This window comes from Phymastichus coffea, unplaced genomic scaffold, assembly GCF_024137745.1.
Source record: "Phymastichus coffea isolate CEN01 unplaced genomic scaffold, Cenicafe_Pcof_1.1 PCOF00096, whole genome shotgun sequence".
Lineage (NCBI taxonomy): Eukaryota > Metazoa > Arthropoda > Insecta > Hymenoptera > Eulophidae > Phymastichus > Phymastichus coffea.
The window spans coordinates 534,103-559,723 of NW_026706907.1; the positions used below are offsets into that span (position 1 = coordinate 534,103).

Sequence of the window (25,621 nt, forward strand, 5' to 3'; positions counted from 1 at the left end):
ATTCGGTGCAGCTGGATTTGGACGGCGACTTATCGTGTTTTGAAAAATTACTTGCTAACGAGGAAGCAGCAAAACGTCGAAAATGGAAGTAAATTTACGGCAGTTTCATCGGCACGAGTTTCATCTCACGAGGATCCTCGTGAACCAATCGCACCTTTAATAAATGACAAATGAGCTTGCGAGGCAGCTACGTGATTGCGAAGATCGCACGTACAGGAAAACAATTAAGCCGATGGCCCTATCATGCACCTGTTAAGGACGCGCTGCCTTTCCAGTCGCCGATCGCTTACGCGACTCGTATGTAATATATTCTGTAAAAGCTGTATCGTCCGACACGGACTGACGATTTGATCGCGCGCGTCAAACGGCCGTCGTCGAAATCGCTTTCAATTCGCTCGTCGGAGTCCTCGCTTAATCGTCCGAACGAACGCGCATCATTACCGTTACTCCTGCAACTGCACTAGTGTATACTCGCGAAGCTCGATCACGCGACATTTCTTATCGATCGAATCATCATTGTCCGTGTTATGCAAGCACTACGTTCAAAGACCAATAAATCCACATCGAAACAAGCCATCGAGTTACAGCACTTGAATCAGTGCCAAAATTTTGCGTCCGACTGTAATATATTAATCGACTCTAGCCCGCAAGTTATCGTGTGCTTTTCATTGCAAGTTGAGTATATGATATATAATCGATTCCTTTTAATTTCTAAGTTTCGTAAAGACAAAACAGTTACTGAACACGTCGTTATATTTCGCAATTTTTATTGTCAAATTGATTTCAAAAGCTACACAACCTCATTTCATAATGCCTATTCGCTCTCAAAGATATAAATTCTTCCTTTGTACAGTTACACAGGAGGAATATCACCCGTACATCACTCGCGGTAGTATATCGATAAATCTACGTGGAACATGTCCTTGTATATTTTCAATACCAATCGAGATTTTCTGCAGTTGTAGTACAAAAACATACGTAAGTTCATTCGAAGATTAACTTTGTCAACGTGCCTTATTAAATTGCCGATTATGACGAGAATAAGTCCCCTCTCTTTTCTTCGCATTTTCGATCAAATAACAAATAAATCGTTTCATCAATGAAATATAACATATCACTGGTGAAAATTGCACCATTCACAGGCTAAAGTAATTTGATTTGTGAACAGATACCACGAGTGGTTATTAGGTAATTGTCGATCGTCTCGATCGTCCTTACCCGATGTGTACTAAGTTAATGAAACCAGTGGCGCAAATGATTTATATTTTTAATTTTCGCTTAGCCTTTTACCCAATATTTCGTCAGAATATGGCAGTGTTGGCCATCATATTTTAACGGAATGTAAAATAAATTCAGAGGACTTTCTTTGGTGATTCGTTTCGTTTACAAGTAAAACAAAAATGCAATATTTCTTATTCAAACGAACGAACTTCTAAAAGTTCAATTGACAATTGCTGGTGCTGAAATTAGTTGGCGATCAATGTAGAAATCGTTAGAGTCGACTTCGCCAAGGAACGTACAATCGACAAGAAAGCTCCATCGTAGAAATTGGATTCGCGCGCATGAATTTAAAAGTCCGACGTCAGTGCCGCGAGGAAACAACGGCTGCCAATCGCCTTGGCGCTAGTCCGAAAAGCTCTGCGTCCCCGTTTGCTCGTGTCCGCGCGTCCACGCGGGAGGATGGCTTTTGCGCCGTAATCGATGAAATCCACTCGGCGGACGAGCTCCCGTGATTGCAGCCGCCGCTGGGCGAGCGGGACGGAGCGTCTCCGCGCGGCGCGCCTCGACGTTCGTTCGGGGCTCGGCCCGCGGGCAGGTGGTGCAGGCGCGCGCCGACAAGTGCAGCGCGCGCCCGCCCGCGCGAAGGACTCGCCGCGCGCGGATCCACACATGCGCGCGGCCACGGCCGGACGCGGCTCGCCGGGCCGCGCGCGGCAGTCGCCGCGACGACACTCGACCGGCCGGACGCTGCGCCGCCGCCGCAGCCGCGCGATGGGCTGACGCGCGGGCATGTCGAGAGCATGCGCCAGCGCCGCGCCAGCAGCCAGAGAGCGCACCGGCTGAAGCTGCGAAGGATGCAGCGCTCGTCCTCGTCGGCCGGCCGGCGCCAGCCGCTCGCCACCGAGGCCGAGGGTGTCGCCGCCGACGGCGCGCCGGCGACGCTCGAGCGGCCGTCCTCATCGGCGCCCTCGTCGTCGGCCGCCTCGTCAGCGGCTTCCTCGGCCGCCTCCTCGCCCGCCGGGCCCGAGGGCTCGAGCTACTACGAAGCCATCGGCGGACGGGGTCTCTGCAGGGCCGCCGCCGCCGCCCTCCTCGAGAGCGACGGTAGGAACGGCCTCGTTGGCCAGAGGTACGAGCTCGAGGAGGAGGCCAACGGCAAGTCGAGGAAGCCCAGCGGGTACCCGTCCAGAGTGTCCACCATCTCCAGAAACGCTTTCGGTAGGTCTGCTTGACTGCGCTACGCCCCGCCGTCGGCCTCTCTCGAGGGATGCGACGACGGGTCGCTCGGGGATCGCGCGCCTCGGCAATTGACGAAACTGACGGACGTCGATCAACCATTGACGTAGTCGATCCCTGTCGATGGCTCGCGTCTGGCAATTTGATTATACGAGGGATGCGTGCTTGTTATCATCATCGCTCATTTGTGCAAGTGCGTGCACTTTTCAGCCGTGCCTGCTCTTAGTAGACATCGTTGTGGAGAATACCCGCTGCCTTTAATATTATTGACCGCGCGACGTTACAGCAAACATGTACTCAGTGAGCACTAAATTATGTTTGCGCTCGAAAGTGAAATAAATAATTCTTACGTCTGCCGCTAAAAACTGCCTCCTGGGTAGAAAAATAGGCCGTCGCGAAAGCCGCTCGACGCGGCGAGTCGCCCGTAATCCACTTCGTTGATTCTTCGAATCGTCGTCATCGAATACCTTTACACCTTTTTACATCTACTCAGTCAGAACAGGGCGTCCTTGTATTTGCGCAAACGGCGCGATTGTAAATAGGCGCCGCAGCTGCCCCAAATCTCAGCTCAGATCCGTCGCGGCTTTCATCCGAACCGATCGCGACTGGTGAATTTCCACAGCCCATCCACAGAAGTGGAACAAGGGCTCCGAACGCAGGCTGCTTTGCCGTACTTGCGTCGAGGCAACGATCCACGAGCTGGTGCCGGCCGTGAGGCCACGTGCGCCGTCACCGTGAACTTGCTCGCCACGCCGTCGCTCCAAGCTACGTCCCGCCGACCATCCTTGTGCTTTCACATTATTTTTAACTCTCGTCAATATTGCACGCTTCGCCGCTTTCGCGCGCGCACGTGTGACCCCCGTTCGATAAATTGCCAGTGCGATGGAATCAGTGAGCTGTCCGGCAAATCGATCTTGTATCGCGGCCGGCTCTCGCCTCGCGATTGTCACTCGGCCGAGCGGCGGCGAGGTCATCGATCCTTGGATGCATAAAATAAGCGATCGACGCGAGTCGCGTTGCCGCACCACCTACCCCTCCCGCGGTCGCTTTCGCGCGCGGCCTTGGACGCCGAAACCGATCTTCCGCGCGCATACCTACCCTTCAGCGCTGGCTTTCGACGGCCGTGAGCTGCGCGAGTGATCGCCCGAGTTTTTAATTAAAAGCGAGCAAGCCTTGATCGAGAGGCGTACGGGTGTGCGCGCGCGCGCATACGTAATCTGTCGCGACGATCGATATCAATATATGTCCTGTAGCACGCATTCCTCAGAGAAGTTGGTTTGGCGCGCTCGTACTTGTTGTTCCGGCCTGTTTTGGCCCCCTATTCTTCGGTCCCATCGCGAACGTTCGTTTCCTTCTGCTAGAGCGACACCGTCAGAATGCGCGCGCACTTGCCAAGCGCTCGACGCCGAGGATCATCCGCTTTTCTCGAGTGCGATCGACGTGGCAGGCTCCCCACGTGGAGATCGGCAACGGGTCGTGCCGCTGCGATGGCCTATTTGCTCCGGCCGCACGGGGAAAGCAATAGACGTTCGCGCGTCGCGGCAATCCGATCGAACTCGGAGCTAATCGCGCGCGCCGATCTCGTCGAGCGACAGCGACTCCAATCGTTCCGATCGTCCAATCGCACGCCGCCCGACGCCGCGCGCGCAGAACAGCGGAGAGCCTCGTTGTCGCCCTCGTACCGGTCCTCGCGTATAGGTGGGGTCGATCGATCCGCCGTCCGGTAAATAATTGACGAGGCTCGCGAGCTCTATACACCGCGCGCTGACGTGCACGCAGCGTTGTCCGCGCGCCTCGGCACCGCGTGTCGTCGCGCGCAAGCGTGACACGCGGCCGAGGGGCGAGCTCGTTAGCTCGTTAGAACGGAAGAGCGAGACGCTGCCCGAGACGCCGCGGAAGTATCTCAGTTGGCGGCGCGGCGCACGGAAATGACGAGGCGGCTCGATGCGCCCGGTGAACGGCTCGGTCACCGCGCTCGCCATGACCGCCAAAGCCAAGCACTCGCGCTCGTCCCGCAAGCGAACTTACAAAAGTACGTATGACGAGATTATCGCTGTTGTTACTTTCTCTCTCTCTCTCTCGAGCTGATCAATTAGTGGTCGATAATTTTATCAATCCGTTGAACAAGTGCCGAGCTCCCTCCTCGTTACGTTAGCGATTCCGCTCTTACTTAACGAGGAGCAAATATACGTCCTGACGTTCGTTTCTCGTTCTCGCGAACGGGAACGGCGTTGCACTCGAGCCACGAATTGCAGCGCTGTAACGAGGTGCGCGTGTGCGTGCAGGTCCGAAATTGGGCTCGCAGGAGGCCTCGCTGTCGGCCTCGCGCGCGACCATTTTCCCGGGCTCGGACGAGGCCGAGCTCGACAAGGGCGCCGAGTACAGCGACTGCGGCCCCGACGCCTCGGACTTCCTCGGCGCGGCGAGCACCAAGCCCGACGAGAACTTCCCCGACAACTTCGACTACGACACCCTGTACTTCAGGTGAGGCCCGCCTTTGCCCGCGTGCCGGCGAATCGGCCCGAGAGCCGAGCGCGAATGGCCGGAGGCAAAGCGCGCCGCACCTCGTCTCCGACCATCGCGATTCGCTCTGGGACGACATCCCCTCGCCTTTACCGCTCTCCACGGCCGCGAACAACGGCGATCGACTGTCGTTCCCAGAGACGGCCGTCGCAGGATCGACATGGTGCTGGTGTACCGCGAGGAGAACGAGGGCGTGATGACCGAGACGGAGGCGCGCAACCGCGAGCAGCGCCGGATCTTCGAGGCGAATCTGCTGAAGGAGGGCCTGCAAATGGAGCTGGAGCCGAAGGAGAACTCGTTCGATGGTAAAACCTACTTTCTCAAGCTGCACATACCGTGGAAGGTGAAGATCCAGTACGCCGAGGTGATGAATCTGAAGCTGCCTTGCAAGCGATTCATCACCATTTCGGTGAAGGCTTGGGTGAGTCACGTAGACGCGCGCCGTCACCTTGCTTCGTATCGTCTTTACACGCTCGCCTCCTATTATTTTTTCCAAACACTGTGTCATTATTTCCGTGCGTTATTCTGCACGCCCACGCGTGACCCGAGCAAGTGCATTTGTCGCGTCGCGGATCGCGCGAGGGACACGATTTGAGAGAGGATTGCATTGTCCACGCGCTGCGCGACAGGACGAAGAGAAGGCCAAAGGCAAAGGTCAGAAGTGGAAGCAGTACCTGGGCCTGGCGATCGAGACGTTTCGCAGCATCCACATCTGGGACACGAGCAAGTATCCCGAGGAGCCGAGCTTCTACGCCAGCATCGACCCGGGCGACCGCGAGGAGAGGTATCAGCTTGGCGCCCCTCGAGACTCGATCGTGGCACTGACGCGAGCCTGACCCCGCACACCGTAGGTTCGTGGTGAAGGACCGCGACACGGCCTTCACGCCGGCGCAGCGCTCGCTCATAGTCATGCAGATCCTGCTGCGCGCGCGCTACGACGAAGTGCACGAGAAGTCGGGCATACGGCGACTGCTGGCCGACGGCACCTACGTCGACTGCTTCCCCCTGCACGAGGGCGTCTACAACAAGCCGACGCGCGACGGCCAGATACTCGACCGCTATCTGCTCTACCTCATCTGGGCCCGACCCGGACAATGGTGAGCGGAACCGCCGCCGAGCGCTCGCTCGGCTCCTCCCGATTCAAAGCGGGGACTTGATCCGCGACTGCGACCAGGTACAAGAGGCAGCCGCTGTGGCTGATACGCCGCTACTTCGGCGAGAAGGTGGCGCTGTACTTCGCCTGGCTAGGCTTCTACACGCGCGCTCTCTACCCGCCGGCGATCGTCGGCCTGCTGTGCTTCTTCTACGGCCTCGGCAGCATGCACGGCCCCGACAACGTGCCCAGCCACGAGATCTGCGACTACCGAATCGCAGGTAGGCGCGCGACCCGCCGCGCCCTCTCCCGACGACGAGGGACGAGCCCCACGGCTGACTTTGCTCCTCCCCTCACCCCGCAGGGAACATCACTCTGTGCCCGCTGTGCGACAAGGCCTGCCCGTACACCAAGCTCGGCGACTCGTGCCTCTTCGCCAGACTGACCTACCTGTTCGACAACCCGTCCACCGTGTTCTTCGCCATATTCATGTCGTTCTGGGGTGAGCCCCTCCCACCACCGCGCAACCAAAGCACCCGCCCTCACCGCACCGTTCGTTTCGCTCTCGGCAGCGACGACCTTCCTGGAGATGTGGAAGCGGCGCCAAGCGGTTCTCGCCTGGGAGTGGGACCTTCAGCACGGCGACGGTGACGAGGAGCCGAGGCCGGAGTTCGAGACCAGCGTCAAGACCTTCCGCATCAATCCCGTGACGAGGGAGCGCGAGGCCTATCTGCCCGTCTGGTCCAGAACCGTCAGATACATCGCCACCGGATCCATCGTGTTCTTCATGGTAGCGCCGACGCGCCGAGGTGCCGGCACGCCCGGCGCAGTACGCTCACCGCTCGCTCTCTGCCACCAGATCTGCGTGGTGCTCGGCGCGGTCCTCGGCACCATCATCTACCGCATCTCCTTGGTGGCGGTGTTCCACGGCGGCGGTCACTTCCTCAAGCGCCACGCCAAGATCTTCACCTCGCTCACCGCCGCCTTCATCAATCTCATCATCATCATGATTCTGACGAGGATATACCAGAAGCTGGCCAGATGGATGGTTAACATGGAGAACCCGCGCACGCAGACGGAGTACGAGGCCAGCTTCACCTTCAAGATCTTCCTGTTCGAGTTCGTCAACTTTTACTCGTCCCTCATCTACATCGCCTTCTTCAAGGTAGCGAGGCGCCCACGCGCGAACCTTGAGCACCGATCACGCCGGCCGGCGCTGCTTTCAGGGCCGCTTCTACGTGCACCCGGGCGACCAGGAGTCGCGCTCGTCCGAGTTCTACCGCATCAAGACGGACGTGTGCGACGCCTCGGGCTGCCTGTCCGAGGTGTGCATCCAGCTGGCGATCATCATGATCGGCAAGCAGGTCTTCAACAACTTCGTGGAGATACTATCGCCGAAGATGTGGAACTGGTGGCGCAAGCGCACCCACAAGGCCGCCACGAAGGACCAGTCGCGACCCTACACCAGCTGGGAGCAGGACTACCAGCTGCAGGACCCGGGCAGACTGGCGCTCTTCGACGAGTACCTCGAGATGAGTGAGTGGCAGAGGGCGCAGGCTCGCCGCGAGCGCGTGAGAGCCTCCGACTGACCGGGCACCTCCTCTCTCGACGCAGTCATCCAGTACGGCTTCGTCACGCTGTTCGTCGCGGCGTTCCCGCTGGCGCCGCTGTTCGCGCTGCTCAACAACATCGCCGAGATACGCCTGGACGCCTACAAGATGGTGCGGGAGGCGCGCCGCCCGCTGGCCGAGCGCGTCGAGGACATCGGCGCCTGGTACGGGATACTCAAGGGCGTCACCTACGCCGCCGTCGTGTCCAACGTGAGTGGCGAGCGGCAGCCGCGGGCGCCGAGTCCGAGTGACGAGCCTTCCCCTCCCGTGCTTCTCTGCCGCCAGGCCTTCGTCATAGCCTACACCTCGGACTTCATACCGCGAACGGTCTACGCCTTCGTGTACTCGCCCACGGAGGACCTGGTCGGCTACATCGACAGCTCGCTCTCGGAGTTCAACACGTCGCACTACACCGAGGAGATGCGCAGTGCCGAGGACCGACGCACGCAACCGCCCAGCTGCCAGTACCGCGGCTACCGCAATCCGCCGGGTAACGCCGATCCCTATGGCCTGAGCCCGCAGTACTGGCACGTGTTCGCTGCCAGGCTCGCCTTCGTCGTCGTCTTCGAGCACGTGGTCAGTAACACGTTCGGCATTCGAAACCCAGTTGGCGCGGCTCATTTCATCCGCCATTACCAAAACCAAATTCAGGCTGGATGGCACCAAACCAATCACTGGATGTGTCCGAATGAAAACATTTATTTACTTGTGTTTATCCTCTTGGCGATTCCAATCGTTTATAAGAAGCTATTCAAACGAATTAATAAATATTTTGCGATTTCAAAAGACTGACATGGCCGATCGGTTCTACGGGAAAAAAACAAGTCGAAAATCTTTATGCTATACGAGTAGTATGTAAAATCTTTCTTTACAAAAAGAGCACAGAAAAAATCATGCCTACATGCCTCGTGCCACCGGTTCGAATAAAAGCTTGATTTTCGGATAAACCTGAGTATTTTATTTTCTAACGATAATACACTATACCAAAAAAATATATATATAAATGGTTTTCCCCCTAAAATCGATTGGCATTATCAGTTTCTTGAAATTGGAAATTTTCGTTAATCTATTTAAAGAATTTCGCATGAACAATTGGCATCGCAAAAAGAAAAGTTAGGTTGGTGCTATTTAGACTGGATTTAGCTTGGGTATATAGTAGCTTAATTTCGCGCGGACAGTAGCGGCGAACATGCGGCATCGAGTAGTTTCCCAGCCACCGAGTCGAACGGCGGGCGCGCCCGAGTAGTACTGCATAGTATAATCACCGCAGCCTGTCATTTACACTGGCGATCGATCGATGCACCATTTCACGCGCCGAAGTTCTTCAGAACGAACAACAAGCAATAACTGTACGGCTTTTCAGGTGTTCGCGCTGACGGGAATAATGAGCTACGTGATCCCGGAAACTCCGCGCTCAGTGGCCACGCAGCGGTCTCGTGAACGACTGCTCGCCCAGGAAGCCAAGTATGAGAAGGGCGTGAAAGGTCGGGAAGACGAGGATGAGCTGCTGTCGGTGCTGCGGGACGCTGGTCTGGCGGGTAGACCGGCCGGCAACCGACACAGCTGGGCAAGGCGGTTCAGCAAATTGAGCGACGGCCTTGACGCTCACGTCGACATATCAGGCCCGAGGTGTACGAACAACAAAAACGCGGACGGCTCGACTATGTGGGAAGTGACGTGAAACGGTTAGAGAACAAGTCGCGTGCACGCGCGTGTGAAGACTGTTCCGCTATAGCTTTCTAACGAAATGTCGATTCGATCTGCCGCGGGAGGATACGTAGTCGTATACTGATCGGCATCAAAGACATATATGTGCGTTATCATTTCGTTCGATAGCTATAAATCTTCGATACCACGTATACTTGGAATCACACGTACTTTTTCCCCTTCGCTTATCCGTTCCGGTTGTCCAGCACCTTAATCAGTATTAGCTAGATACTTCCCGTATCATGCCACGTAATTGTCTTTGGATGATACTTAGAGATTGAATATTTTACGGCAAGGATATATCGTACAAAAAACAGAAATGAAACATAATCGAAAAATACGGTGATTGTAAATATACGGTGAATGTTCAATTGTTTTACTATTTCTTTTTCGTAAAATGTTTTATCGTAAGGCGGTCGATTGTTAATTGTTATATTTTTGTACCGTATTATGTGCAATGTAGATGAAAAGCGTATACTGTAAAAATAAGATATACATAATGTTTTTCGTTAGAAAACGCTTGTTGTTGCGATATAAGAAGTTGGTTGGTAGAAGAGAACTCCTTTTTAAAAAAAAATGTGAAGGCTAAACACGATTACTACACAATATACTCTTTATTTATTTCACATATCTTAATAATTCCTTTCTCAGCTATCGACAGAGCATATTTATAACAATATACACGTACATAATTCCTTGGTTGCTGCGCTATTCGAGAGACGAAAAAAAAAAAAAACAACAAAATCATACAGAAACCAAGTGTGCGCCAGCAGCGGGAAGGTAAAAATTGTTAAATTCACAATTATAGGTTTCATTTTTGTAAATAAACGAAATACAAACATTGTAAAAGATATAGAGATTGAAAAGGTGGGGGGAGAGGAGACAGGGAGGGTAGTTGAACAAATATGGATGGTGTAAAAATAAAAATGAGACGGCGAACGAACGGTGTTTCACCAGCTCTCTCCTTACGTTACTAAAAACGTCTAATTACATACAACACACGTACACGCGGCCACAGTCGGCCATTTAGTCATTAATAGTGTATCACAGTTCGGTTTGGAAAGATATAGAATGAAAAGTAGACAAAGGGATAAAAAGCATAAAAAGGAGAAGGAATGGAGGGGGTACTCTCTCGATCAGTAAAAAGTTGTCTAAAAATATACTGTACAATATCGGCATTACCTTTTTTTGTTTGCTTGTTGGGATACTTTTTTTTTTTAAAGTCAAAACGAAACAAAAGTAGGAAGAATAAGGAGGGATACGCTACGACACAGATTGTTTTGTTGGAATGTAGCAAAAAACCGAGCAGCAGCAGCATCAGGCAGACAGTCTCCCTCTCTACGTATCGTGAAGATTAGCTCGAACCTGGTGGTGGTGGAGCACTAAAGTTGAACATTGTACTGGACGAGCGACCGGGTATTTGTGGCTTTGGTGGTAATCTTGGTGTCACTGATCCTAAAAACCGATAAACAATAAACGTTGATTCTTCAAACTACTAATATAAAAGAAATGTTCTTTTTGCAACCGTAGCTACTCCAATCCTCACTTGAGATGTAATCGTTATTGATTGTTACTTTATAAATTCAATAGCTCTACTTTGTGCATTTTAACAAACATAAAGTTGTAACTAAAAGTCATCCATAAAAACATTTTTATTGTGAAAAATATTTCTTAGTATCATTGAACTCAAAACATCCCGTAAAACGGTGTAAGAATATCTATTAAATAAATACTTCTGTTTTCAAAACGTTTGCATACTTATTCTATATTCCCTCTGATTTACTAACCATTAGGAGGCTGACTGGGTGGTAGTGCAGTTGGACTCGGGCCATTGAAAGACATATGCCGCCTTGAATGTCCACCAGTATTTATAGGTATAGAATTTTCTAGAGATGAATTGCGCCTTACTAGCAGTGACGAACTGCTGGTATTTAAGTTAGCTGGAAAACGTGGAGGCAAAGTCGACGAGAGCAATTCACGTCGGGGTGGCAAAGGCGGTGGTGATACACCCTCGCGGGGCGGTAACATCGGTGCGTTTGGTGCTTGTCGAGCCTATTAGTGTTGGAAGTGATATTACTTTTATTATACGTTCAGAGAAAGTTTATTTTAAAAAATAATTTCAATAATTAGTTCTTGTTCGCTAGTTTTCAAACAAAAATTTCTATTCTTAATTCATTGTATTAACACGTGTGGCCTTGGCACAGTTTATCAAAGTCAAACATTTCCTGCATTCATTGCGTTCAGAATTTATGAACCCACCTGTTGCGGTGATTCACTCAGCACACTCTCTCGCCTCCGATGTGATCTCGGTGGCAGAGGTGGTGGCGGTTGACCAAATGGCGGTGCGTGACTTGGCGACGGTGGTGGTATTGAATTTGGGCTGCCAGCAAGTGACGACGACGAAGTGAGGCAAGCCAAAGTACCAATTGTTCCAGAATTAAAACCAAAGTGTGTCGATCCAAACGACGATGATTGTTGATGATGTGCTGTTGGTAAATGACCTGGTGAACCTAATTGTGGACTGTTGCCTGGTGAACCGAGCGACAACGATGACATACTCAGCGATGGCACTGGAGAGCCTGGGGAATGGATGTTTAGGCCTGATTTTTTAAGATGAAGAGGATCATGATTAATTTTTTTTTTATTTTGACAATAAAATTGAAAATAAATTTTTTAAGAAAAGTAAACTCGTGGTTCAAAATGAATTAAAAATCAACTCGAGTACAGAGAAAACTAGAGAGCTTACTTCCAAGAAGAACAGGCGCAAAAACACTGTGATCACTGGTAGTCGACGAGAATGACGAACCATGTGGCGGTGTTTCAGGTAAATCTGACGGTGCTTCTCTCACGGGTATCTCTTGGGTCATTGATGGTGGATCATGCAATCTCACGCTTGACGCAACCGCTTGCAATGGCGCTGGTAACTTTCCACTCAAACTTCGCGCTTTTATACCCGGTGATTTTAAGTTAAGGTCGGGCCATCTACGAGGCTGAAATTCGATTTTAAAAAATATTGTTTTTTATACTAAAGCGTCAAAATAATCTTCAATACTTCTTAGCGAAACTTACCGCTTTAGTCGGTTGCTTACATCCCCTAGGCTCGATATCCGTACTTTTATTATACAGATAATCCCTAATTTCCGTATCGGACATTTCAGGATCGAAGGGGCAAAGATTTTCAATGAATCGTCGAATTCTCGGCTCAATCGATAAACAGTATGGCTGATTTTGATACTGTTGAATTTCACCGATAATTTCGGCAACCTTTCGCCTCTTACTAAAGTTAATAAGTGTACCATCGGGTAAGAAATCTGGGTTACCCTCCTCGATGTGCACAATGTTTGTCAGGTACATGCCAAAAAATGGCACACATGGAGGATTGATCGAACGCAGCTTCTCCTGGTATTTGCGAAAATGATCGGCGTTTAATTCGCAAGCGTCCGACAAAGCTTTGTCAAGTCGCGCGGATATTTGCTAGAGAAAGGTTACAAAGTCGATTGATAAAAATAGAAATTGAAGCTTTTGTAAAACGTGAAGTATGTGTAAAATTTACCTGCTTCGTTAAGTTTAATCGATGCACTGAAGCGGAATTCATGGCACTAACTATAGCCAAAACCCCGTTAAAATTATTCAGGTCTTGTAGTACCATCATAATTTCAATTGCTCGAGAAACTATCGCGACTCTTTCCTCAAAATTTTCTGCCTCAACAATTGTCTTTTCCACCCATCTAGTAAACTACAATTAATAAATTGATTATTAATATTTAGTAATGATACAATTAATAAATACAATTAATAAATTGCACGACGTTTAGAATTCGTAGTACCTGAATGCACAAGATTCAACAATTGTAAAAATAACTTACATCTGTTGTGTGTTTAATCATCTTTAAAAGATTAGGCGACCTCTTTTCCTTGTCTTTTTTGGTCCAAACTAAACCTACTAATTCGGAAGGCTTGACGTTTCTGTACAATTCAAATTCAAATAACGTCAGTTGTCTTGCTAATTCGATAGGGTGCAACTGCAAACGTACAATAAAATAAATTGTTAGTAAACTATAAAAACTTACAAATTTATATGCATTGCAAAATTGACGTACCGTTAAAATGCCCCATTCCTCTTCGGGGACTTTAAGATGCCATTCAATAGGTGGTGGCGATCTTTCGAAACTAAAAGTTATAGGCCTCGACTCCATGGGTTCACTCTTTCTTCTTTGTACAATTTTCTCGACCGAATCGACCCACTTCCTCATAGATTTGCAAGTTTCGTTGACGAAACTGAGAAACTCGAGCAGCTTTTCGAGCAAACTCATGTCTCTCTCGTAATCGTAAAAGTGATGGTCTACCCAATGCCTAAGCACGTTGAGAACGCGGAATTGTACAGGTTGCGAAAATTCTTTACGATAACGCTTGAAATCCTCGCGAGGAATAGGCTTGCAACTTTCCCGCGATGGCCGTTCTTCGTCGTCGTAAACTCTCGTTGGATCGGGTACCTTAAAACGCTCAATTAAAAGACTAAGCAAGTCTTGTGGTGAACAGAAACTCCTGTAACCAAAATATAACCCATCGAAAATACGTTTCAGATAAATTTTTCAATACATAAATAAACAAACTTCAGTATACCTGTAAGTTATCAAGAAAGTGCGAAGAAACGCAGGATCTGCATAAATATGGTAAGTCAGCCTCTCAACAAGCTTAACCAGCGTAGCTCCTTTAATAAGCGGTACACCACCATTTTCACGAGCTTCCACAACGATATTTTCCGAACTATCTTGCTCGGCGAACTTGTACATTTGTGGCGGAGGCAACTTGAGTGGATGCTTCCTTTCCTCGTCCAACAGAATACTATCAAGTGTGCGTTCCAGCATACTTTTAGTGTTGAGCATCACAAGGTCGGCCATCCAACTGTTTTTATCTTCCACTGACTTTGCTACGAGAATGACGTTCGGATGATCCCTCGGTGCTATCTCAAAAGCGTTCTTCAATTCTATAAAATTACAACGGTCACCGTACACATTTACTTGCGCAAGATCGACGAAAGATTTTCTCCTAACAGAGTGCACAAAATGTCCACTTCCCATATTATCTTGTAATTTACTAACAGTGTGTTGGAATAATAAAGTATTCTATTAAATTTGAGAATGTAGCTGTGACTAGTTTATTTTCTACCGAAACGCAATATAACGCATGTAACTTCAATATGAAACATTAGAAAAACATTAGAAAGCGGTGTTGCTTTTTAATAACTAATAAAAATATATAAGTACACAAAATTATTAATGAAACGAAAAATAAAATTACAAACTAAATAAAATAGCAAGCTTTATCCTCACATGTCGGAGATTTTTATGTCGGCTATATAGTTTTTAACTTTATTTTTCGTTTAATTAATAATTTTTTGTACCTATATATATTTATTACTTATTAGTTATTAAAAACCAACAAGTTTAAAACATTTTTATTTTTTATTTACACTTGTTTCACGCAATCTTACACCATTCACAAGTCCTTTGCTTGGTTCAGCGACCAGTTTAATGGTTTTATTACTTTGGTTATCCTATCGCATTGATTTCTCTTTTTCTATGCTTCAAACGTAACAGTCGGGACTACTACATGAATGACGCATTTCTAATTTTGTTTTATTATTTAAAAGATAAAAAGAATGCAACATTTCAATTGTCTTGAATAAACTTTCTTAGTCGAATTCATTAAATTTTAGACCAATCATAATATCAAAGTTTTACATTACTGATTAATAATTTATTTTATTTCGATCGTGGAATTTCGCGGCTGCCCCCTCCCTCCCGCCTCTCAGCCTCACACTCTTAATTATCACCACATTTTGTACAAATTGTTAGGAAAAATAGTATGTACTAATATACCTTCTGTATCTTCTCGATCGATGATGTCAACTTTTCGAATAAAGAAGCGTTCTTTCAGTCTTAAATCGCACTGGTGATGCACTGAGTTACTCACTCCGGTGACGCTAACGCTTACCCTTTTGCCTGATTTACACAATATCAGTAGACCATCAAAAAGCAATGCTCGCCTTTCTGTATTCATGCGACCGTTTCGATTTACTTTGTTAAGAAAGTCCTCTGCAATGCAAGTTTAAGATTTTAGGAAAAGTAAAGATTTATGATTTATGTTCTAATTCTACGAAATAAATAAAAACAATTAAATAAACATATTGTAACACTAACATACTCATCAAATAAATGACAATGCTAATTATTATAAAATAAATTAGAATCGTGACTTCAATATATTACAAAAATAAAAAAGTACATGACGATACAAGTGCAGAAAAGTAGATTGTCGTAGAGCGAAGCTTCGCTCGGGTGTAAACGCCACACGAGAGGAAAAACTTTCCCGAACACGTGTCGTACTGTATTTTTTCATACGTGTGGAAAGCTCGATTTTGAACGCACATTTTTGTCCAAGCATGCAAAAAGTATATGATTTCGCAAAGAATGTCGATAATTATTGAATCTAACCGTATTTTTTGTATCAAATCAACTGAGCTTTACTGTATTCTGCAAGTAAGACATTACCTCTAATAAATTCGTTACAACACTGTCCAACATCCTTTTGGTCCCATCCATCGACAGTCTTCTGTAACTCGCTTGTTTTCTCAAGAGCAGCTTGCCTTCGAGCACGACTCTGCATTCGTAGGCCACTGTCGCGTTTCACTTTGTTGTTCTCTAGAATTTCTTGTAGATTTAGCTGTATAGGTCGCAGCAGACCTTGAACTTGCTCCAGAGTCTCTCGATCTTCTGTGCTTGGCGTGCGCTTTAGCAATACCTATAATGATAGTTATTGAAGACCTGACTTACTTATGATTAGTTGAAAAAATTTAATTGAGAATCAATTTACCTTTATATAGTCGAAATACAAAAAACAATGCCACACAGGCTGCATTAAAAGCTTTGGCAAATAATATTTGACAGCCTCCTTAAAACCATGACCAGCCGCGCGTAAAGCTGCGTTAGCCTCCGGTCTAGACAACAGTTTTGTCAAAACTTCTCGACAGGCTGGGCTGTTTATATCACGTGCATACCTGTTGAATATAAACGAAATTCGAGGTTAAAATTAAGTTTTATGGCATAAAATTTACACTGAACTTTTGAATTCAATACATACTTTGTGTATGCTTCAAATTCTTCTGCCTCAGCGAGTTCTTCAAAACACGAGCCTACAGTGGGCGTTTGCTTTTCTTCAGTAATTTCCATTACATCCTCTAAACTACCAAGCAAATTAACAGTAGTTTCATAAATGTCCATAATATTACTGAAGAGCGATTCAAACTCTGCACGATCAGTAGTTAGTTTCGCTATTTCTTCTCTAAACACTTTAATGATCATGTGCAAATCCCTTAAATAGTGTCTCTCGTCTTGAATGAGATCACGAACAGACTCTTCATAAGTTTGTGACACTACAGTCCCCAGACCAGTCTGGGGACCCTCAACACCATCGTCTTGATGAAACATATCCATTAAAACCAAGTCAGCGCACATTGCAATTCTAATGTCTTCATAAGAGATTTCTATGTGGCGAATATTTTTAACATAATTACCAGCAAGCTAAAAAACAAAATAGTACATTATTAGCGATCCATGGTGCAGTTGAGCTGTTGAAAATCACAAGATAAATACCTTCAAAATATCAGCTGAAATATACTCCAAAACACCTACGATAAACTGACTAACTTGCCAATCAATTTTTGTCTGCAGAACCTCCTGGGAAAATAAAATTTCATATTTCAGTCGCAACGTTATACAGCAAAGTACAAAAACATTAAAGGATAAGAGCGCTAACTTTTTGCAAAAGCTGATGAATTTTATCAACTGGCAAAACAAGTGGAGACTTCTTTTTGCCTTTCTCTAGTGCTTCTCTGGCATCTTTTAGTGCCCATCTATCGATGGGTGTTGGGAATGTGCGTCTAACTCTTTCTTCCACATCTTGCGGTTTATGAGGAGATGGATGACCGCATAACATGCCAAGCATCCTTAGAATTAAACTCTCGACATAATCCAATGCATCTTGTCTGGCCTCTAGACTTGGATGTACTTGTTCTAGCACCTGAAAGTTAATATCCTCATATTTGGAATCATTGAGATAATTGATTTTTGATTTTGCAAGTACAAGGCATGAGAATTGACAAGTGTTCTGACCTTTCTGAGAGAATTGACAAAGACACCTTTCCACTTGGCAACATTTTCCTCCTTGTCGAAGTCGTAGCCGCAAGTCTCACCCACTTGGGAGGTCGGCGAGGAGAACATCTCGCCTGGCTACTACTAGAAAGGAGCAGGAGTTGGCGAGCTGAAGGAGGAAGAGGAGAAGGTGGATAGCGATAAGGACTTGAAAGGCGAGTCATGAAAACAGTAGTTTTTTGCGAAAACACGCAGTCCTTTATCTCAACAAGTTCTGTATACTCCGCTAAATACAGCGTACGACAATGTCTTCTTTCCTCTTTTTCTGCCTGCCTGTTCGTCTTTCTCTTGTCACAGCACTGATAAAAAAAACTTGTCTTTTTCTTTTGAAAAAACAAAAAAAAAAACAAAAAAACAAAAAAACAAAAAAGAAACTAGCGAGTAAGAGAAAATCAATCTCTTGTACTATCAGGTAAAATCGACGGCTGGTGGCATTGTCCTTGTTGATACTTGTGTCTCTCGAACACTAACACAAATTATAATGATGATCTCTGCGCTGGATGGTGTTTTTCCCGATGACGATCGTTCTCTTTACTTTGCGCGAGAGAGAGGGAGAGAGAAATCATACACACTTATACACCACCGACGACGACGACGACCGACGACAACCAACGACGACGACGACGACGACGACGATGCGCGAACACATTCTCCGTCTCACTCTCTTGCTGTCTCTCTCAAAGAGAGTCTATCTCTTGCTGTTACTCTGCCTGAGAGTATGCGCACTCTGCAGGAGGATTATTTAAGAAAAGTCAGAGAAGGGTGTAGGTCGGTAAGAAGCCAATGTCTTTATCGGCGGGGACAGAGCTGAAATTTTCAAATAAATGCTCGACCTTTTTTAATAACCATGCACTAGCTGTCTAGACGTCATAATACGAGTATATTTTCGTTAATAGCATGTAATATTCCGTCTATTTTTAGCTTGAAATCTGTACATTTATATAATTAATCATATATTTAAAAATAATTTGTAATAGTATTGATGTCAAACTGAAAATTCAATCACTATAGAACGTGTCAATACACGCAAAATGTCGACTTTTATAAATGTTAACTAATATCTCATAAAAATAAAATAATAATTCAACGATAATATTTTTTGAACCACCATGGTCGTAAAAAATAATTCGCTTCACGGGACAGAACTATACCTTTTCTTTGTTTCTTTATGTTTTTATTTATACATGTTTCATCGAAATTCAATCCATTATAACTTTCTTTTTTGTTTATGTTCAAAAGTATTTCCTAGGAAAAATTATATCTTTAGATTATGAAAGAAATATTATCATGAGATCCTCAAACAAGAAAACGTATTTTTTCAGATTATTACGTTTTTCTGTGGATCATACAAGACGGACAAACTTTTCAATTTGGTCATTTGTATTTCATTATTTCATATCAGCAATACAAAGGTCAAATGAAATGCTAAATACGAGATTTAACGAACGCGTTTTCAATGAATACTGAATGTCATTGTTTCAAGAAGTTAGTTAAACGAAGTATGAAAAAATAGCGTGCTTGCTGTAAACACATGATCTCTTTGAACTGTTCGTCAAACGCACGTTTCAAAACTTATACACTTTCAAAAGTCAATGGACAATTATTTCATGTTTACTTTATATTACGCAGATAACTTTGCATTTGCTTGTTTTTAATCGGTCACTCTAAAACTAAGAGATATAACTTTCTATTAGCAAGTTTGAAGAGCTTCAATTGTCGCCGGCGTAGAATCTACGCTTATATAAGAAAACAAAATCGCATTATTCAAGTACGTCATAGTTTGCGGATAGTTAGAAAAAGAAGAAAAAATAATTACGCCTATCATCTTGTCAAAAATATTTAACTGACACCAAGTTTTTAACATTGCGTGTTATCACGAAACATCGAACATTTATGACTTTGGAAGTACACGTTCGACGAAATAATTGTTAGAGAAGTTTCACGATAAATTAGAAAAAGTGCACCTTTTAATTGGGAATCCGGGCAGATGAATCTTTTCACAATGTTAGGCTAAGCTTTGACTTCGATATCTGTCAGCCAATCTATAAATTGAAAGCTTCATCTCAAATTTATCAATCATTAAATCGATACGGATAACTTTTCTTCAATCGTTTTTCTCCTTTTAAGAAAATAAATGTAAGAAATTATCGATGTAATTCTTAAAAATTTACATATAATGATCGATCGCTTATTATTTATTGTAACTGAAGCTGAGCAACCGAATGAGAATGTCGGTTTCGTATTGTTATTGAGCGTACATCGAAATCTGCGCTATCCGCGGCATGATCGATATACTCTGTTGATTATCAAAAATGAAGTGCCTAAACGTGCTACTGTTGCGCTATAGGGAGCGACAATTCTCTATCGAAAGAATCCGATTGACTGGTGCTTTCGTCGTCACATTGCGCATATTTGATAAGGGTTTCGGAAAACCTGTCCGATCCATATAATAAAAAGAAATCGCAATCTAAAGATAGGTCTTTCGTAAGCTACTCAAGTGCTGAATTCTTTATTAATGAAACATCACGATTAAGTGACTAATACTTGAAATGCATTATAATGATTTTTATTGCATTTTTAGCGAAAAAGTAAAGGCCTGTATCTAGTTGTGTGATTTTTTTTCTTTATTGATTTTTTTTCTTTTAATAACAACTTCTCCGCCGATATTGCTAATAAGATCAAATAGTTCTGAATAGCTAGTCTAATGTGTAACCCGTTGATAAACGAAATGTGTTTCGATATGAATCGAAAGCGTGGGATCTTTTAATAATATCTATTAACGTTTAATAACAGCAATATCAGAATTTGTATCTCAAGTAAAGTTCGATTGAATAGTTGAAGAAGTAAGCAAAAAAATGGCTTAAACTGTATTCTGCATCGTGTATTTATGATTTGACATTAGAAGCGAAATAATCATTTCCCGTCTAACCATAATTAACGAGATGTTTAGTTTAGTACCTACATCGCACTCATACTCTTAAGGTAACTTATTTTTACAATTTCAGAATTTAAAGTATATTTGTTCTTGAATATTATTAAGGAATATTACGAATACAGCAGAGAATCACGTAATTTTTGTTATTATACTTTCATAGTTATTCCTGAATATTTTATGCTTCGTTGAATGTATTACTTGCATGAATTGTTGAAAAGAGAAAATCATTTTCCATTTGCTTCGTTATACGAGTACTGGCAGAACGTAATAGTCTCACTCTTGACGTTTATACTTTATCGAAAATTAATGATAGTTTTAAATGAAATTTCAAATGTGGCCTTCTTTATTCGTCATTTCATCGAAAAACTACATCGAATACCATTTCATTCGATCTCTAGTTAAGACGATTTTTTGCTATTTTAAATAAAACACGTGTAAATCATTCTTCAACAGTTTCTAAAAATGCATCATCGTTTCAAAACACCCCTTTCAATCATCGCATTTAAGCTGAACAAAATATTCAGCTTGATATTTTACTATTCCAAGCTGCTCGCTAGTCGTTCAATAATTGTATAAAATTCTTAATAAAACCCGCAGAAGCTCGATAGTGAGTTTGCATTTGCATAGCGAGACCAAAATAACTGGAAGCGTTTTCCCATCCAGCTTTTTATTGCTAAAGCCTTGGAAAAATAATTAATTGAAATCGAATTATAGAGTAGGAATAAGAACTAAAGTTTAGAATGATCTACATGCGTTTAACTGACGGTAATAAAATGTTTACAAGCTAAAAAAGTTCGCTCGCGGGAGATTGAATTACACTCGCAATCACTTCGCTTTGCTCGTCCTCTCCTGCTTTGTGCGATCAATTAAAAAATCAACTCGATTTTCCTTGCGATTGCTTTCTCTCACGCGCTAACCAACATCCGACGGAAAATGCATGTCACGCGTACTCAAGGGTTACTAGAGTTATTTTCAGTCCGTAACCTCGGCCTCCAGCATGGACACTGAACGAAAAGTTTTCATCTCGATTTGTATTTCGCGCGCGAAAAAAACTAAAATCCAATGATGGCTAACGGTAATAATCCGCTCGTGTCATCGCGCGAATCGTTAGTTGTTCAAAACGCAGATGCGTCGAATCGATCGAGTAATTAATGAAAACCAATATAGTCGAGGGAAGTGTGGAGAGGATAAAAAACAAAAAAAAGGACGCAAAAACGTCGATAATTCAGATATAATGTTCGTCGCATTTTTATTAGTGGATAGTGTATTGCGTCATGATCCTTCTCGACGAATGTTTCCGTTCGAAATCGTCTTTAATTACAAATTATCATTTCACTTGCAGTACTCGGTGGACTCCGCAAAAATTAAAAAATCGAATTCCTTCCGACAAGTGTATTAGCATTCGGCGGCTCTTCCGCGCGCGAAACCAATAGCAATCGATCTACTTTGCCCGAAAAAAAATGCAGAAAGGATAGCTCGCGAATTTTTTTCTAATCTGTCTTAAAAAAAATTAACAACAATAATAATAAATGTAGTGCCAATCTGCCGTTTTTCATAAGTGCATGCCTCCTACTCTGCATTCTTGAGACAATTGACAGAAACTAGAAGAATTAATCGTTCTACTTAAACCTAAGGCGCGTATAAATAAATTGAACTATCTAATAAATACTACTAGAAAAAATTGTAAGTGTATAAATTCGTCCAGCTCAATTGAGCGGCATCGCGGCCATCGAATACTGTGTAACAAAGCCTCGGACTTTGGATATATAACACTATATCATGGAATAATAGCACCACGAGAGATTTTCTTCTCAAAAATTGAAAAAACATTTTCGAACCCGTAACCTCCCCGAAAAAAAAAATTGAATACTTTCCGATTACGTGGAATGTCCGAACGAAAAAAAAAAGAGTTAAAAAAATACTAAAAAAAGCACTCGCACAAGTTGTCTCTCTCTCTCTCTCACTCTGGAAACAAACTTAAGGAACACGGCTCCACTAGAGAAGTGGAAGGTTTCTTTCTTCATTCATCTCTTCATCTCACTCTCTTCTATTTTAATACTGTTAGGTCGGAGGCTCACGCAGGGCCGGCAAAATACTTTCGTTCCGAGGGTAGTGAGAATAAGCTTGTTATCTATCTAATAAGACTGTAACTCGTCTTCGTCGCTCGCCGTTTCCTCCTGATCCGTCGCCTCCCACTGCAAGGAAGAAAAGAAAAAAGTCAGCACTCGTCGCTTCTGCGATGCAGGCTCGTTCATCGGTCGATTTCGTCGCCAAGGATGACTCCGAGCGACGTGGAAAACTGGACGATGGAATCGCGACGCCGGTCAACGGTAACTGCATCGGACATCCGGAGAGGCTTACCTGTGACGAGAGCAACTGCGCGAAACGACCTCGATCCCGAGGGCTGAGCTGGACGTTATCGACGACGACGGATCTCAGGATGCGCCGCAGCTCGGACAGGTCGCTCTCGGTGCTGGACCTGCGCCTTCGTCCACTGCAACAGACAGCGAGGGTAGGTTAACACAAGGCGGAGGAGCAGGCCATCCGGTCGACCGCCGCGTCTAGCGCCTATTATTTCGTGGCCGCAAGCTGCTCGTCCGCAATCTGGAGGGAGGGAGGAGGCTTCCGTCGCGGCGTGTGCAAATCACGCGTCCGCGTGCGTGCGCGCGCGCGCATCCCGCCGCGCTGCGTGTGCTTTATCGGGCGCGGATTTGTGTCGCTGATGAGCGCTCCTTATCGTGCGCTCCGGCGTCGCCTGGGACCAGATTGAACTCGCCGAGCGATTAGTCCGTCGGCGACGGGAGACTCCGTCCCTCTCTCTCTCTCTCTCTCTCTCTCTCTCTCTCTCTCTCTCTCTCTCTCTCTCTCTCTCTCTCTCTCACTTTCGCTCTTGTTGCCTTTCGCGCCCTCGAGATTCCGCGGCGAACGTGGCGAAGGAGCAGGCACAGGCCGTGGGACGCATACTCACAGCTTGTAAGGATCGACGTGGCCATAGCCGATGGGCACGGTGATGAGCTTGCCCTTCATCTTGGCCAACGAGACCAGCGTCTCCAGCTCGGCCAGCCTCTGGTCCGACACTCGCTTGGGCCGACTGTAACAGACAGATGTAACGATCAGACTTGGATTTGATTTCCCATGCGCGCCTATCTTGTCGCGGATACGCGCGTCCTGGCGCTCCGCGCGTCGACAAAACAGAGCCGCTCGCTCGGTTGTGCGCGCACGGGGGATGCGCGTCACGTGCGCCGATGACTCGCGAGCGCATCGCCGTTGCATCATGCCCGGCGTTCGACGACGCGACTCGACAGTCCAAGTGTCGCTTGCATCATGATTTCGCGCGCGCACACCTGTACAAGTGGGTCGCTCGTCGCTCGACTTGCGCTACGATTCGCCCGTCGCTGCATATACGTGTGTGTCGCGCCCTTGCCTGCGCCGCGCGCTGACTTTTCCTTTTCTTTTCTCTCTCTCTCTCTCTCTCTCTCTCTCTCTCTCTCTTTCTCTCTCTCTCTTGATCGTTGCTCGAGGCGATATCGCGTTGGCGTTGAGCGCGCAGCACGTTACTCGTCGTTCTCGTTTCGCAAGCTTCGTCGTGAAATTTTTACGCGCGCCGATAAGACGAACGAGACGACGGCCGTTCGCTTACGAGAGCAAGCAAAAGAAAATGCCAACCTCGACTTCATTTCGTTGCAACTCGAGCAAGCCAGTGAGAAAACGGGGCCGACTCGGCAGCGTGCCCTTTCCATGAAACCGTACCCCCCCCCCCCCCCCCCCCCCGAAATCGGTTGAACCGCACCGGAGATACGCGCGTAACGCCCGTGAAAATCGCGACGAAAAGTCAGCGCGAGCGGAGCTTGCGGTGGCGCGCTCTCACCTGAGTATCCGCGAGGGTCTGGCCTCTGCGATGCGCACGAGGAGGGATGCGGCGACGAGGATCGCCGCCAGTGTCGGTGCACTCGCTGAAACTCTGCTCATCTCGCGCCAAGCGAACGGCGAAGCACAACAACAGCCGCAGTAGCAGCAGCAGTAGCACCGAGCGTTTCACTGATATCGGCTGCACTTCGCTCGCTAAACCCCCGCCGAGCAAGGCCTGAGCTTCGAGTGGCGCGCACGCGTGCTCGCGCTAACTTCTGGTCGTCTAGTCGTGTTGCTGGCGCGACGACGCCGGCATATATACTCGAGCAAGATCGCGCGGGATACTCGCGTGCCTCCGGTGCCCCACCACCGTTGCGACGCGCACCGCCGGACCACGCATCGATCGCGCATCCTCCCTCTGAGTGTTGCGCTCGATCGACGTCGATTGCACACCTGCGCCGAGCGCCTCTTCCGCGTTTCTTCCCGTCGGCAGCGGCGACGACCCTCGCGGTTCGTCGCTCGACGAGACCCGCCGTCGGCGGTCCCCCGCGCCACTCTCCGTCGGCACCGCGCGCGCCCTCGACGCATCGAAATCAGCGGGACATTCTTCGCGGGCGCAATCAATCCTCCGGCGCGCGGGGCAACGAGTCTCGATTGTCCAATGGGAGAGTCTCGCGCGCGACGAGCTGCTATTGTGTATATCTGCATCGCGCTGTCCGCCCGGCAGACGAGGGAAGCGGCTTATTAAAAGGAAATAACGTCCAATGCTGGGCGAATCGAGTTTCCCGACGAAAGCTCGCTGGCGTCGACTGAATCCCGCAAGCAATTCGATAAAAAGACCCTAATTTTTACTTCTCTTGCGGCACCATGTGGCTCAGATCAGCACGCGAGTAACGCCTTTCCGTGATTCGACCTGACCTCGCGGTGCAAAACCGAGCCAGGCTGAGTCACGAATGGACGAACGATACGCGCTGATTTGAGATCGGCAGTACTGTAAAACGTTGTACGATACTTGCGACTCAAGTGTCCCATCGTGATTATCGTCCTCGCTCGTGCTCGCGGGCGCCAATATCACGCCGTGCAATGGTGAGCTACTCAAGTCACACGTATCGTCGCATACTATTCCGCTCGATTGGTTTAATCGCGGCTCGTACAGCTCATTGGCGACAGTCGCGTCGCGAGCGCGATTAGAGGAAAGCGGGAAGCGGCGCGCTGGCCGCACCGACCAGCAGTA

At 46.8% G+C, this 25,621-nt stretch overlaps 3 protein-coding genes across 5 annotated transcripts; 1 reads left to right on the forward strand and 2 right to left on the reverse strand.

Annotated features, from left to right (window-relative positions):
* The first annotated feature begins 1,914 nt into the window (after positions 1-1,914).
* LOC131669788 (anoctamin-4) lies at positions 1,915-11,113 on the forward strand. Of its 2 annotated transcripts, none has more exons than XM_058944926.1 (13): positions 1,915-2,439; positions 4,743-4,941; positions 5,119-5,401; positions 5,610-5,764; positions 5,832-6,077; positions 6,155-6,354; positions 6,438-6,575; positions 6,646-6,863; positions 6,933-7,238; positions 7,300-7,609; positions 7,688-7,893; positions 7,969-8,259; positions 9,047-11,113. In XM_058944926.1, exons 1-13 carry the CDS (start codon positions 2,022-2,024, stop codon positions 9,362-9,364), a joined length of 3,288 nt encoding a protein of 1,095 aa, XP_058800909.1. In that variant the 5' UTR covers positions 1,915-2,021; the 3' UTR covers positions 9,365-11,113. The 2 variants fall into 2 exon arrangements, with proteins under 2 accessions (XP_058800909.1, XP_058800910.1); XM_058944927.1 differs by lacking the exon at positions 1,915-2,439 and adding an exon at positions 4,343-4,489.
* Positions 10,705-18,219, reverse strand: LOC131669787 (protein son of sevenless). Of its 2 annotated transcripts, none has more exons than XM_058944925.1 (16): positions 17,565-18,219; positions 17,209-17,472; positions 17,046-17,129; positions 16,534-16,973; positions 16,267-16,450; positions 15,945-16,194; positions 15,273-15,488; positions 14,014-14,377; positions 13,491-13,935; positions 13,257-13,412; positions 12,944-13,126; positions 12,460-12,864; positions 12,137-12,380; positions 11,650-11,969; positions 11,178-11,442; positions 10,705-10,845 (listed from the first exon to the last, which is right to left on the reverse strand). In XM_058944925.1, exons 1-16 carry the CDS (start codon positions 17,670-17,672, stop codon positions 10,745-10,747), a joined length of 4,029 nt encoding a protein of 1,342 aa, XP_058800908.1. In that variant the 5' UTR covers positions 17,673-18,219; the 3' UTR covers positions 10,705-10,744. The 2 variants fall into 2 exon arrangements, with proteins under 2 accessions (XP_058800908.1, XP_058800907.1); XM_058944924.1 differs by having other exon boundaries at positions 11,650-11,990.
* A 3,664-nt stretch (positions 18,220-21,883) lies between these two features.
* Positions 21,884-24,649, reverse strand: LOC131669789 (uncharacterized). The gene is made up of 4 exons (XM_058944928.1): positions 24,407-24,649; positions 23,507-23,629; positions 22,900-23,032; positions 21,884-22,733 (listed from the first exon to the last, which is right to left on the reverse strand). Exons 1-4 carry the CDS (start codon positions 24,505-24,507, stop codon positions 22,674-22,676), a joined length of 417 nt encoding a protein of 138 aa, XP_058800911.1. The 5' UTR covers positions 24,508-24,649; the 3' UTR covers positions 21,884-22,673.
* Positions 24,650-25,621: the final 972 nt, after the last annotated feature.